Source organism: Salvelinus fontinalis, chromosome 16, assembly GCF_029448725.1.
Source record: "Salvelinus fontinalis isolate EN_2023a chromosome 16, ASM2944872v1, whole genome shotgun sequence".
NCBI classification, from domain to species: domain Eukaryota; kingdom Metazoa; phylum Chordata; class Actinopteri; order Salmoniformes; family Salmonidae; genus Salvelinus; species Salvelinus fontinalis.
Window position 1 is genome coordinate 52018306 of NC_074680.1, and position 15976 is coordinate 52034281.

Below are 15976 nucleotides of genomic sequence, written 5' to 3' on the forward strand. Positions count from 1 at the left end.
CCAGTCCAACGGCCAGTCGGAGCGAGCCAACCAGGACCTCAAAACTACCATGCGCTGCCTGGTCTCCACCAACCCCACCAACTGGATCCAGCAGATTGTGTGAGACAAATATGCCCGCAACACCCACGGGCCTATCTCCCTTTGAGTGTTCCCTCGGGTATCAGCCCCTGCTCTTCCCTGAGCAGGAAGAGGAGGTCGGCATACCTTCTGCCCAGATGTTTGTCCGCCGCTGTCGTCGTACCTGGAGCCTGGTCGGGCCCTCCTCAAGACCACCTCCAGGCATCGACAACAAGCGGATCACCATAAGGACCCCGACTCCCCGGTATCTTCTCTGGCAGAAGGTATGGCTGTCCACCCGGGATCAGCCCCTCCAGGTGGAGTCTAGCAACCTGTCCCCCCAGTTTATCAGCACTTTCCCCATCTCCAAGATCATTAGCCTCTCTGCTGTCCGCCTTTGGTTTCCCCATACCCTTCGTATTCATCCTACATTCCATGTGTCTAGAATTAAGACCATGTCTCACAGCCCTTTGTCTTCTATTTCCAGGCCCACCCCTCCTTCCTGTGTCGTCAACGGCTTACACGGCGAGACGCCTCCTGAGGGTTCGACCACGGGGTAGGGGTTTACAGTACCTGGTTGACTGGGAGGGTTATGGCCCGGAGGAGAGGTGCTGGGTCCCCGCTAGGGACATCCTGGACCCAGCCCTCATCGCCGACTTCCACTGCCGGCACCCCGGTCAACCAGGTATGCGCCCAGGTAGGACGCCAGGTGGCGCCCCTAGAGGGGTGGGTACTGTCACACACTGATCTGTTTCACCTGTCTTTGTGATTGTCTCCACCCCCCTCCAGGTGTCGCACATCTTCCCCATCCGTCTTGTTTGTCAAGTCAACCAGCGTTTTTGTGACAGCTCCTGCTTTTCCCCAGTCCCTCTTTTCTCTTCCTCCTGGTTTTTGACCCGTGCCTGTCCTGACCCTGTACCTGCCTGCCGTCCTGTTATTTTTACACCACTTCTGGATTACCGACCTCTGCCTGACCTGACCCTCAGCCTGCCTGCCGTCCTGTACCTTTGCCCCTGTTGCTGTAATAAACATTGTAACTTCGACACGGTCTGCATCTGGCTCTTACTTTGATACCTGATACTTATGTAAATATAGTATTTCTGTTTTTTAATTTTTAATAAATTTGCAAATTTTAAAAACTTTTTTTGCTTTGCTTTGTCATTATGGGGTATTGTGTGTAGATTGATGAGGATTTTTATTTATTTAATCCATTTTAGAATAAAGGCTATAACGTAACAAAATACGGACAAAGTGAAGGGGTCTGAATACTTTCCGAATGCAGTGTATGTCAATTTCTGATAGATTGTATTATTTAATTGTCTTTCTCTCAATACGGTCTGTAAATGTAATTGTGATTCATGGGACATGTATTTGTCCTATTTCATTGTATATTTTGATGTTTGTTTGTGTTCACTTAGGGCTTTAAAAAAAAAAATCCAGAACAAAGCTATTGTAATTATTTTACAGTTAATATGAGTTCCTAAATAACATATTCAAAATGGTTTGGATAAAAGCTCAGGATTAAACTGTTATCTATTAATGGTGAAGTTTTGCCATGCAGTTTTAATTGATTTCTTCTCAGAAACCCGAGGCTGTGCCAGCAGAGGAATCGACCACCGAGGAGGATCCTGTAGTCCACACGGAGACGAAAACCCACGAGTCTTCACAGGTGCGTTCATTTGGGCAGATGAAGAGAAAAAGAAAGCAACAATGAGTTTCTTCTTGGTTCAGGTAGTCTTTCCATTCACTTCTGTTGGGTGTCTAATAAAAACTAATTTGAGTCACGTGACTTCTGACAGGGTGACACCAACGGTGACGCTGTCCCAGGTGTTCTGAGGAGCGCTCAGACTATCGCCTCGGAAACCCCCGGCACCACGACAACCACACACATCACTAAGGTCTGGGGTCATTTCATTAGCTGACCCTTTTGACCTTGCTAGAATTCTTCTCTCCTTTTTAGAATATATTAATAGTAAATAAATCTGTCTAGTACCTCACCTATAATACTAACCCATCTGTCTAGTACCTCACCTATAATACTAACCCATCTGTCTAGTACCTCACCTATAATACTAACCCATCTGTCTAGTACCTCACCTATAATACTAACCCATCTGTCTAGTACCTCACCTATAATACTAACCAATCTTTCTAGTACCACACCTATAATACTAACCCTAACCCATCTGTCTAGTACCTCACCTATAATACTAACCAATCTTTCTAGTACCACACCTATAATACTAACCCTAACCCATCTGTCTAGTCCCTCACCTATAATACTAACCCATCTGTCTAGTACCACACCTATAATACTAACCCATCTGTCTAGTACCTCACCTATAATACTAACCCTAACCCATCTGTCTAGTCCCTCTCCTATAATACTAACCCATCTGTCTAGTACCACACCTATAATACTAACCCTAACCCATCTGTCTAGTACCTCACCTATAATACTAACCCATCTGTCTAGTACCACACCTATAATACTAACCAATCTTTCTAGTACCACACCTATAATACTAACCCTAACCCATCTGTCTAGTCCCTCATCTATAATACTAACCCATCTGTCAAGTACCACACCTATAATACTAATACTAACCAATCTGTCTAGTACCACACCTATAATACTAACCCTAACCCATCTGTCTAGTACCACACCTATAATACTAACCCTAACCCATCTGTCTAGTCCCTCACCTATAATACTAACCCATCTGTCTAGTACCTCACCTATAATACTAACCCATCTGTCTAGTACCACACCTATAATACTAACCCATCTGTCTAGTACCTCACCTATAATACTAACCCATCTGTCTAGTACCACACCTATAATACTAACCCATCTGACTAGTACCATACCTATAATACTAACCCTAACCCATCTGTCTAGTACCTCACCTATAATACTAACCCATCTGTCTAGTACCACACCTATAATACTAACCCTAACCCATCTGTCTAGTACCTCACCTATAATACTAACCCATCTGTCTAGTACCTCACCTATAATACTAACCCATCTGTCCAGTACCACACCTATAATACTAACCCATCTGTCTAGTACCTCACCTATAATACTAACCCTAACCCATCTGTCTAGTACCACACCTATAATACTAACCCTAACCCATCTGTCCAGTACCTCACCTATAATACTAACCCATCTGTCCAGTACCACACCTATAATACTAACCCGTCTGTCTAGTACCACACCTATAATACTAACCCATCTGTCTAGTACCACACCTATAATACTAACCCATCTGTCTAGTACCTCACCTATAATACTAACCCATCTGTCTAGTACCACACCTATAATACTAACCCTAACCCATCTGTCTAGTACCACACCTATAATACTAACCCTAACCCATCTGTCCAGTACCACACCTATAATGCTAACCCATCTGTCTAGTACCTCACCTATAATACTAACCCATCTGTATAGTACCACACCTATAATACTAACCCATCTGTCTAGTACCACACCTATAATACTAACCCATCTGTCTAGTACCACACCTATAATACTAACCCTAACCCATCTGTCCAGTACCACACCTATAATACTAACCCATCTGTCTAGTACCACACCTATAATACTAACCCATCTGTCTAGTACCACACCTATAATACTAACCCTAACCCATCTGTCTAGTACCTCACCTATAATACTAACCCTAACCCATCTGTCTAGTACCTCACCTATAATACTAACCCATCTGTCTAGTACCTCACCTATAATACTAACCCTAACCCATCTGTCTAGTACCACACCTATAATACTAACCCTAACCCATCTGTCTAGTACCACACCTATAATACTAACCCATCTGTCTAGTACCACACCTATAATACTAACCCATCTGTCTAGTACCTCACCTATAATACTAACCCATCTGTCTAGTACCTCACCTATAATACTAACCCATCTGTCTAGTACCTCACCTATAATACTAACCCTAACCCATCTGTCTAGTACCACACCTATAATACTAACCCTAACCCATCTGTCTAGTACCACACCTATAATACTAACCCATCTGTCTAGTACCTCACCTATAATACTAACCCATCTGTCTAGTACCACACCTATAATACTAACCCATCTGTCTAGTACCACACCTATAATACTAACCCTAACCCATCTGTCCAGTACCACACCTATAATACTAACCCATCTGTCTAGTACCACACCTATAATACTAACCCATCTGTCTAGTACCTCACCTATAATACTAACCCATCTGTCTAGTACCTCACCTATAATACTAACCCGTCTGTCCAGTACCACACCTATAATACTAACCCTAACCCATCTGTCTAGTACCTCACCTATAATACTAACCCATCTGTCTAGTACCACACCTATAATACTAACCCATCTGACTAGTACCACACCTATAATACTAACCCATCTGTCTAGTACCTCACCTATAATACTAACCCATCTGACTAGTACCACACCTATAATACTAACCCGTCTGTCCAGTACCACACCTATAATACTAACCCTAACCCATCTGTCTAGTACCACACCTATAATACTAACCCATCTGTCTAGTACCTCACCTATAATACTAACCCATCTGTCTAGTACCTCACCTATAATACTAACCCATCTGTCTAGTACCACACCTATAATACTAACCCATCTGTCTAGTACCTCACCTATAATACTAACCCTAACCCATCTGTCTAGTACCACACCTATAATACTAACCAATCTTTCTAGTACCTCACCTATAATACTAACCCATCTGTCTAGTACCACACCTATAATACTAACCAATCTTTCTAGTACCACACCTATAATACTAACCAATCTTTCTAGTACCTCACCTATAATACTAACCCTAACCCATCTGTCTAGTACCACACCTATAATACTAACCCATCTGTCTAGTACCACACCTATAATACTAACCCTAACCCATCTGTCTAGTACCACACCTATAATACTAACCCATCTGTCTAGTACCACACCTATAATACTAACCCTAACCCATCTGACTAGTACCACACCTATAATACTAACCCATCTGTCTAGTACCACACCTATAATACTAACCCATCTGTCTAGTACCTCACCTATAATACTAACCCTAACCCATCTGTCTAGTACCACACCTATAATACTAATCCTAACCCATCTGTCTAGTACCACACCTATAATACTAACCCATCTGTCTAGTACCACACCTATAATACTAACCCATCTGTCTAGTACCTCACCTATAATACTAACCCTAACCCATCTGTCTAGTACCTCACCTATAATACTAACCCATCTGTCTAGTACCTCACCTATAATACTAACCCATCTGTCTAGTACCACACCTATAATACTAACCCATCTGTCTAGTACCACACCTATAATACTAACCCTAACCCATCTGTCTAGTACCACACCTATAATACTAACCCTAACCCATCTGTCTAGTACCACACCTATAATACTAACCCATCTGTCTAGTACCTCACCTATAATACTAACCCATCTGTCTAGTACCTCACCTATAATACTAACCCATCTGTCTAGTACCACACCTATAATACTAACCCATCTGTCTAGTACCACACCTATAATACTAACCCATCTGTCTAGTACCTCACCTATAATACTAACCCTAACCCATCTGTCTAGTACCTCACCTATAATACTAACCCGTCTGTCCAGTACCTCACCTATAATACTAACCCATCTGTCTAGTACCACACCTATAATACTAACCCATCTGTCTAGTACCTCACCTATAATACTAACCCTAACCCATCTGTCTAGTACCTCACCTATAATACTAACCCATCTGTCTAGTACCACACCTATAATACTAACCCATCTGTCTAGTACCACACCTATAATACTAACCCGTCTGTCCAGTACCACACCTATAATACTAACCCATCTGTCCAGTACCACACCTATAATACTAACTCGTCTGTCCAGTACCACACCTATAATACTAACCCTAACCCATCTGTCTAGTACCTCACCTATAATACTAACCCATCTGTCTAGTACCACACCTATAATACTAACCCTAACCCATCTGTCTAGTACCACACCTATAATACTAACCCATCTGTCTAGTACCTCACCTATAATACTAACCCGTCTGTCTAGTACCACACCTATAATACTAACCCATCTGTCTAGTACCTCACCTATAATACTAACCCATCTGTCTAGTACCACACCTATAATACTAACCCTAACCCATCTGTCTAGTACCACACCTATAATACTAACCCATCTGACTAGTACCTCACCTATAATACTAACCCATCTGTCTAGTACCTCACCTATAATACTAACCCATCTGTCTAGTACCTCACCTATAATACTAACCCATCTGTCTGGTACCTCACCTATAATACTAACCCATCTGTCTAGTACCTCACCTATAATACTAACCCATCTGACTAGTACCACACCTATAATACTAACCCTAACCCATCTGTCTAGTACCTCACCTATAATACTAACCCATCTGTCTAGTACCTCACCTATAATACTAACCCATCTGTCTAGTACCACACCTATAATACTAACCCATCTGTCTAGTACCACACCTATAATACTAACCTATCTGTCTAGTACCTCACCTATAATACTAACCCATCTGTCTGGTACCACACCTATAATACTAACCCATCTGTCCAGTACCACACCTATAATACTAACCCATCTGTCTAGTACCACACCTATAATACTAACCCTAACCCATCTGTCTAGTACCACACCTATAATACTAACCCATCTGTCTAGTACCTCACCTATAATACTAACCCATCTGTCTAGTACCACACCTATAATACTAACCCTAACCCATCTGTCTAGTACCACACCTATAATACTAACCCATCTGTCTAGTACCTCACCTATAATACTAACCCATCTGTCTAGTACCTCACCTATAATACTAACCCTAACCCATCTGTCTAGTACCACACCTATAATACTAACTCATCTGTCTAGTACCACACCTATAATACTAACCCATCTGTCTAGTACCTCACCTATAATACTAACCCATCTGTCTAGTACCTCACCTATAATACTAACCCATCTGTCTAGTCCCTCACCTATAATACTAACCCATCTGTCTAGTCCCTCACCTATAATACTAACCCATCTGTCTAGTACCTCACCTATAATACTAACCCATCTGTCCAGTACCACACCTATAATACTAACCCATCTGTCTAGTACCACACCTATAATACTAACCCTAACCCATCTGTCTAGTACCACACCTATAATACTAACCCATCTGTCAAATCTGCTGTCAGACTTCCTAGAAAAAATAACATTATCATTTATATTCCTTACTCACTCTTTTCGCTACCAGACAATAAATGGAGGGATCTCTGAAACCAGGATAGAGAAGAGGATTGTCATCACCAGAGAAGCAGGAGATATTTACCCTGATCAGGTCTCTGTGTCTCTCTCTGTGTCTCTCTCTCTCTGTCTATCTCCCTCTTTCTCTCACAGCCTATGTTAACTTCCCAATCCCTTAACCTCACTCTCTTTCTCTTTCTAATAGTGACAACAGACATACAGTTTTTCCTCATCAATCTACACACAATACCCCATAATGACCAAGCAAAAGCAGGTTTTTAGAATTTTTAGCAAATGTATTACAAATAAATAACTGAAATATCACATTTACATAAGTATTCAGACCCTTTTAGTCAGTACTTTGTTGAAGCGCCTTTGGCAGCGATTACAGCCTCGAGTCTTCTTGGGTGTGACGCTACAAGCTTGAAACACCTGTATTTGGGGAGTTTCTCTCCCTGCGTTATCGATACTGTGTGCTTAGGGTCGCTGTCCTGTTGGAAGGTGGATCTTCGCCCCAGTCTGAGGTCCTGAGCGCTCTGGAGCAGGTTTTCATCAAGGATCTCTCTGTACTTTGCTCTGTTCATCTTTGCCTCTATCCTGACTAGTCTCCCAGTCCCTGCCGCTGAAAAACATCAGCTCAACATGATGCTTCCACCTCCATGCTTCACTGTAGGGATGGTGCCAGGTTTCCTCCAGACACTTGGCATTCAGGCCAAAGTGATTTACTGTCCTCTCAAGAGGAAGTGTTGTCGTCACAAAGAGAGTAAAACTCACTGTAGTTGAATCCTACTGACCGTGTCGTGTTTCAGTATTCTGACGTTCTGTAGTTGAACCTTACTGACCGTGTCGTGTTTCAGTATTCTGATGTTCTGTAGTTGAACCCTACTGACCGTGTCGTGTTTCAGTATTCTGACGTTCTGTAGTTGAATCCTACTGACCGTGTCGTTTTTCAGTATTCTGACGTTCTGTAGTTGAACCCTACTGACCGTGTCGTGTTTCAGTATTCTGACGTTCTGTAGTTGAACCCTACTGACCGTGTCGTGTTTCAGTATTCTGACGTTCTGTAGTTGAACCCTACTGACCGTGTCGTGTTTCAGTATTCTGACGTTCTGTAGTTGAACCCTACTGACCGTGTCGTGTTTCAGTATTCTGACGTTCTGTAGTTGAACCCTACTGACCGTGTCGTGTTTCAGTATTCTGACGTTCTGTAGTTGAACCCTACTGACCGTGTCGTGTTTCAGTATTCTGACGTTCTGTAGTTGAATCCTACTGACCGTGTCGTGTTTCAGTATTCTGACGTTCTGTAGTTGAATCCTACTGACCGTGTCGTGTTTCAGTATTCTGACGTTCTGTAGTTGAACCCTACTGACCGTGTCGTATTTCAGTATTCTGACGTTCTGACGTTCTGTAGTTGAGTCCTACTGACCGTGTCGTGTTTCAGTATTCTGACGTTCTGTAGTTGAATCCTACTGACCGTGTTGTGTTTCAGTATTCTGACATTCTGTCGTCTTTTCCTTTGATGAATTCTGGTTGGTTGACGGGCATGACGTTGGTTTGTTCCTTTCATTTCAACATCTTTTCAGTAGACATGATCTCCATGGTGTTGACCTCTTTTCGGTTGACCTCTTTCCGATCGCCATGGTGTTGACCTCTTTACGATCGCCATGGTGTTGACCTCTTTACGATCGCCATGGTGTTGACCTCTTTCCGATCTCCATGGTGTTGACCTCTTTACGATCTCCATGGTGTTGACCTCTTTACGATATCCATGGTGTTGACCTCTTTACGATCTCCATGGTGTTGACCTCTTTAAGATCGCCATGGTGTTGACCTCTTTACGATCTCCATGGTGTTGACCTCTTTCCGATCTCCATGGTGTTGACCTCTTTCCGATCTCCATGGTGTTGACCTCTTTACGATATCCATGGTGTTGACCTCTTTACGATCTCCATGGTGTTGACCTCTTTACGATCGCCATGGTGTTGACCTCTTTACGATCTCCATGGTGTTGACCTCTTTCCGATCTCCATGGTGTTGACCTCTTTACGATCTCCATGGTGTTGACCTCTTTACGATCACCATGGTGTTGACCTCTTTACGATCTCCATGGTGTTGACCTCTTTACGATCTCCATGGTGTTGACCACATTACGATCGCCATGGTGTTGACCTTAACCTTTGACCTTCATTCCATTAACTCCTATCTATCTAGTGTTTCTAGGCGTTGGATCATTTGGCTCACTAGCCTGTTCCGTTATACAGAGCCCTATGGGCCATGGTCACAAGTAGTGCACTACATCCTATGGGTCCTGGTCACAAGTAGTACACTACATCCTATGGGCCCTGGTCACAAGTAGTGCACTACATCCTATGGGCCCTGGTAGAAGTAGTTTTACTACATCCTATGGGCCCTGGTCACAAGTAGTTTACTACATCCTATGGGTCCTGGTCACAAGTAGTGCACTACATTCTATGGGCCCTGGTCACAAGTAGTACACTACATCCTATGGGCCCTGGTCACAAGTAGTGCACTACATCCTATGGGCCCTGGTCACAAGTAGTTTACTACATCCTATGGACCCAGGTCACAAGTAGTGCACTACATCCTATGGGCCCTGGTCACAAGAAGTGCACTACATCCTATGGGCCCTGGTCACAAGTAGTGCACTACATCCTATGGGCCCTGGTCACAAGTAGTGCACTACATCCTATGGGCCCTGGTCACAAATAGTGCACTACATCCTATGGGCCCTGGTCACAAATAGTGCACTACATCCTATGGGCCCTGGTCACAAGTAGTGCACTACATCCTATGGGCCCTGGTCACAAGTAGTGCACTACATCCTATGGGCCCTGGTAGAAGTAGTTTACTACATCCAATGGGCCCTGGTCACAAGTAGTACACTACATCCTATGGGCCCTGGTCACAAGTAGTGCACTACATCCTATGGGCCCTGGTCACAAGTAGTTTACTACATCCTATGGGCCCTGGTCACAAGTAGTGCACTACATCCTATGGGCCCTGGTCACAAGTAGTTTACTACATCCTATGGGCCCTGGTCACAAGTAGTGCACTACATCCTATGGGCCCTGGTCACAAGTAGTACACTACATCCTATGGGCCCTGGTCACAAGTAGAGAACTACATCCTATGGGCCCTGGTCATTAGCTTCTGAATGAAATAATAAACACAAAGTGTGTGTGTGAGCGTGAGCGTGTGTGTTTGTGCGTGTGTCTGTGTTCATGTGTGCGTGTCAGGTTTGCATGACTCATAATGAGACTGTGAGTTCTCCATGGCCTTGCCCTCAGCTCTGTGAGGTCTCTATGGCCTTGCCCTCAGCTCTGTGAGGTCTCCATGACCTTGCCCTCAGCTCTGTGAGGTCTCTATGGCCTTGCCCTCAGCTCTGTGAGGTCTCCATGACCTTGTCCTCAGCTCTGTGAGGTCTCCATGGCCTTGTCCTCAGCTCTGTGAGGTCTCCATGGCCTCAGCTCTGTGAGGTCTCTATGACCTTGCCCTCAGCTCTGTGAGGTCTCCTTGCCCTCAGCTATGTGAGGTCTCCATGGCCTCAGCTCTGTGAGGTCTCCATGGCCTTGCCCTCAGCTCTGTGAGGCCTCCATGGCCTTGCCCTCAGCTCTGTGAGGTCTCCATGGCCTTGTCCTCAGCTCTGTGAGGTCTCCATGGCCTTGTCCTCAGCTCTGTGAGGTCTCTATGGCCTTGCCCTCAGCTCTGTGAGGTCTCTATGGCCTTGTCCTCAGCTCTGTGAGGTCTCTATGGCCTTGTCCTCAGCTCTGTGAGGTCTCCATGGCCTTGTCCTCAGCTCTGTGAGGTCTCTATGGCCTTGCCCTCAGCTCTGTGAGGCCTCCATGGCCTTGCCCTCAGCTCTGTGAGGTCTCTATGGCCTTGCCCTCAGCTCTGTGAGGTCTCCATGACCTTGCCCTCAGCTCTGTGAGGCCTCCATGGCCTTGCCCTCAGCTCTGTGAGGTCTCCATGGCCTTGTCCTCAGCTCTGTGAGGTCTCTATGGCCTTGCCCTCAGCTCTGTGAGGTCTCTATGACCTTGTCCTCAGCTCTGTGAGGTCTCTATGGCCTTGCCCTCAGCTCTGTGAGGTCTCTATGGCCTTGTCCTCAGCTCTGTGAGGTCTCCTTGTCCTCAGCTCTGTGAGGTCTCCATGGCCTTGCCCTCAGCTCTGTGAGGTCTGTATGGCCTTGCCCTCAGCTCTGTGAGGTCTCCACGACCTTGCCCTCAGCTCTGTGAGGTCTCTATGACCTTGTCCTCAGCTCTGTGAGGTCTGCATGGCCTTGCCCTCAGCTCTGTGAGGTCTCTATGACCTTGTCCTCAGCTCTGTGAGGTCTCCATGACCTTGTCCTCAGCTCTGTGAGGTCTCTATGACCTTGTCCTCAGCTCTGTGAGGTCTCCATGGCCTTGTCCTCAGCTCTGTGAGGTCTCTATGGCCTTGTCCTCAGCTCTGTGAGGTCTCTATGGCCTTGTCCTCAGCTCTGTGAGGTCTCCATGGCCTTGCCCTCAGCTCTGTGAGGTCTCTATGACCTTGACCTCAGCTCTGTGAGGTCTCTATGGCCTTGCCCTCAGCTCTGTGAGGTCTCTATGGCCTTGTCCTCAGCTCTGTGAGGTCTGTATGGCCTTGCCCTCAGCTCTGTGAGGTCTCTATGGCCTTGCCCTCAGCTCTGTGAGGTCTCTATGGCCTTGCCCTCAGCTCTGTGAGGTCTCCTTGTCCTCAGCTCTGTGAGGTCTCCTTGTCCTCAGCTCTGTGAGGTCTCTATGGCCTTGTCCTCAGCTCTGTGAGGTCTCCTTGTCCTCAGCTCTGTGAGGTCTCTATGGCCTTGTCCTCAGCTCTGTGAGGTCTCTATGGCCTTGTCCTCAGCTCTGTGAGGTCTCCTTGCCCTCAGCTCTGTGAGGTCTCTATGGCCTTGTCCTCAGCTCTGTGAGGTCTCCATGGCCTTGTCCTCAGCTCTGTGAGGTCTCCTTGTCCTCAGCTCTGTGAGGTCTCCTTGTCCTCAGCTCTGTGAGGTCTCCTTGTCCTCAGCTCTGTGAGGTCTCTATGGCCTTGTCCTCAGCTCTGTGAGGTCTCCTTGCCCTCAGCTCTGTGAGGTCTCTATGGCCTTGTCCTCAGCTCTGTGAGGTCTCCATGGCCTTGTCCTCAGCTCTGTGAGGTCTCCTTGTCCTCAGCTCTGTGAGGTCTCCTTGTCCTCAGCTCTGTGAGGTCTCCTTGTCCTCAGCTCTGTGAGGTCTCTATGGCCTTGTCCTCAGCTCTGTGAGGTCTCTATGGCCTTGTCCTCAGCTCTGTGAGGTCTCTATGGCCTTGTCCTCAGCTCTGTGAGGTCTCTATGACCTTGCCCTCAGCTCTGTGAGGTCTCTATGACCTTGCCCTCAGCTCTGTGAGGTCTCTATGGCCTTGTCCTCAGCTCTGTGAGGTCTCTATGACCTTGCCCTCAGCTCTGTGAGGTCTCTATGGCCTTGCCCTCAGCTCTGTGAGGTCTCTATGACCTTGCCCTCAGCTCTGTGAGGTCTCTATGGCCTTTCCCTCAGCTCTGTGAGGTCTGTATGGCCTTGCCCTCAGCTATGTGAGATTAGCCCTGTGTGTGCTGCCGTGCCATGCGAGCTTCCCGTGCTATTACTGTCTGTTAGTCAGCATCATTAACATTTCCAAAACATTAAGGGTGTAACGTTCGTCTACTTCGTCCTCCTCCTCAGACGAGGAGAGGCGAGAAGGATCAGAGGACCAATGCGCAGCGTGATAGTTTGACATAATGAGTTTTAATAAAGTAAGACACTTTAACAGACTACAAAACAAATAAACGATGTAGACAGACCTGACTTGAGAACTTACAATAGACGAAGAACGCACAAACAGGAACAGACTACATACATGAACGACAAACGAAACAGTCCCGTGTGGTAGACATACGGACACGGAAGACAACCACCCACAAACAAACAGTGAAACCAGCCTACCTTAATATGGTTCTCAATCAGAGGAAACGTCAAACACCTGCCTCTAATTGAGAACCATATCAGGCAACACATTAAACCCAACATAGAAACACAACACATAGAATGCCCACCCCAACTCACGCCCTGACCAACTAAACACATACAACAGAAAACAGGTCAGGAACGTGACAGAGGGTCAGTTTTTTGGACACAGATTAAGTCTAGTACTGGACCCAAATGTACTTTCAGAGAGAGAGAGATGCTTGCTTTAGTCCAGGATTAATGTATGTCTGGTAAACTGGCCCTTACCTCTTCCCAGTACCAGTACCCTGCCCTGCGTTATGTCTGCACGGTAATTAACAGAGAGAACGCGTCAGCATGGCACTGCCATGGCCTCAGGCTCACCTAATCTGCCTGCAATACTGTGCCGTTTCCTATGTTGCAGGTGAATGTACTAACCGATGTACTAACCAACACTCTTTCTCTCTGTCTCTGTTTTTAGGAGTAAGGACAGTTCTATATCCCCCTGGTATAAGGACTCGCCCTCCAACCTCCAGCGTCATGATGGGACTTCGTTACATTACTGTGCTGCCTACTGGGCCTGTTAGAACTACAGTAGAGACTATAGAGGCAGCCTATTGTTCTACAGACAGACTCTGCTCCGTAGAAATATCATCTATAGAACGGGTCTCCCCCCATTGAAGTCAATGATGGCATAATAGATTGTTATTCTATGCTTTGCTCTCTATGGGCCCCGATCCATGTGGACTTTGTCTAAATTATCCATTGATGTCAATGCGAGGGAAAAAGAGTATAATCATAGAGTTTAACATTCCTATCATCAGTCTCATCCGTGATTATCAACATGAATATTGCATGAGCAAAACTAAGCAGTTTATCATTATTATGAAAAATTATTATATCAGATTACTACTCCCAAACTGTCAGATAATAAACAATGATATCAGATTACTAATCCCAAACTGTCAGATAATAAACAATGATATCAGATTACTAATCCCAAACTGTCAGATAATAAACAATGATATCAGATTACTAATCCCAAACTGTCAGATAATAAACAATGATATCAGATTACTAATCCCAAACTGTCAGATAATAAACAATGATATCAGATTACTAATCCCAAACTGTCAGATAATAAACAATGATATCAGATTACTAATCCCAAACTGTCAGATAAAAAAACAATGATATCAGATTACTAATCCCAAACTGTCAGATAATAAACAATGATATCAGATTACTAATCCCAAACTGTCAGATAATAAACAATGATATCAGATTACTAATCCCAAACTGTCAGATAATAAACAATGATATCAGATTACTAATCCCAAACTGTCAGATAATAAACAATGATATCAGATTACTAATCCCAAACTGTCAGATAATAAACAATGATATCAGATTACTAATCCCAAACTGTCAGATAATAAACAATGATATCAGATTACTAATCCCAAACTGTCAGATAATAAACAATGATATCAGATTACTAATCCCAAACTGTCAGATAATAAACAATGATATTGTCATAGCTGTTGCTTTCCTCATCCTCTGATGAGGTGAGGAGAGAAGGATCTTCAGACCAATATGCGGAGTCAGGGAAATATGCCATCTTTATTTTATAACGAAAACCGATGACACGAAAACAAACACTTTAACAAACTACAAAATAAGAAAACGACGTACAACGGAACCTGAACATAAACTTACATGGACAAACGTAAACTCACGAACAGGAACGGACATCAAAACGAACGAACAGCCAAACAGCTCCAAAAGTGAATACATCGAACATAACGAAGACATCACAGGAGACAATCACCCACAAACAAACAGTGAGAATGCCCTACCTAAATATGACTCTTGATTAGAGGAAAATGCAAACCACCTGCCTCTAATCAAGAGCCATACCAGGCAAACCGAAACCAACATAGAAACAGATAACATAGACTGCCCACCCAAAACACATGCCCTGACCATAAACACATAAAAACTAACATAAATAGGTCAGGACTGTTACAGTACCCCCCCCCCCAAGGTGCGAACGCCGGGCGCACCAGCACAAAGTCCAGGGGAGGGTCCGGGTGGGCAGTTGACCACGGTGGTGGCTCAGGCTCCGGGCGCGGTTCCCACCCCACCATAATCCATCCTAACTTCCTCCCACAAAGAATGTCCACCCTCTCTTTTCCCCCACACAATTCTCTTAATAATATATTTAATAAGGATAACACCGGGACAGAGAGATAAATCAAGATAGAGGGATAGATAAGACTATAGAGATAGATGAAGATAGAGAGGGAGATTAGGATAGAGGGGCAACTCCGGACTGAAAGGCAGCTCCGGACAGAGAGACAGCTCTGGACTGATGGGCAGTTCTGGGTATCCAGCCTTTTCAGGCTGAAGGGCAGCTCATGGCTGGCTGACGGCTCTCGACGCTCATGGCAGGCTGACGGCTCTCGACGCTCATGGCTCTCTGACGGCTCTGGCTGCTCATGGCTCTCTGACGGCTCTGGCTGCTCATGGCTCTCTGACGGCTCTGGCTGCTCATGGCTCTCTGACGGCTCTGGCTGCTCATGGCTCTCTG

The 15976-nt window shown here is 45.1% G+C and overlaps 1 protein-coding gene across 6 annotated transcripts in view; it reads left to right on the forward strand.

The window, feature by feature from the left end:
• LOC129813328 (protein 4.1-like) overlaps positions 1-15700 on the forward strand; it is a 114558-nt gene extending 98858 nt beyond the window's left edge. For 2 of the 6 annotated variants that reach the window (XM_055865690.1, XM_055865688.1), the window contains 2 exons: positions 847-1142; positions 1640-1726. In XM_055865690.1, coding sequence (XP_055721665.1) covers positions 847-1128 — 282 coding nt within the window. In that variant the 3' untranslated portion in view covers positions 1129-1142; positions 1640-1726. Of the gene's footprint in view, positions 1-544; positions 743-846; positions 1143-1639; positions 1727-1856; positions 1956-7424; positions 7509-13864 lie in introns of those variants that run through there. The other 4 variants (XM_055865689.1, XM_055865694.1, XR_008753154.1 and 1 more) reach the window with 4 other exon arrangements.
• Positions 15701-15976: the final 276 nt, after the last annotated feature.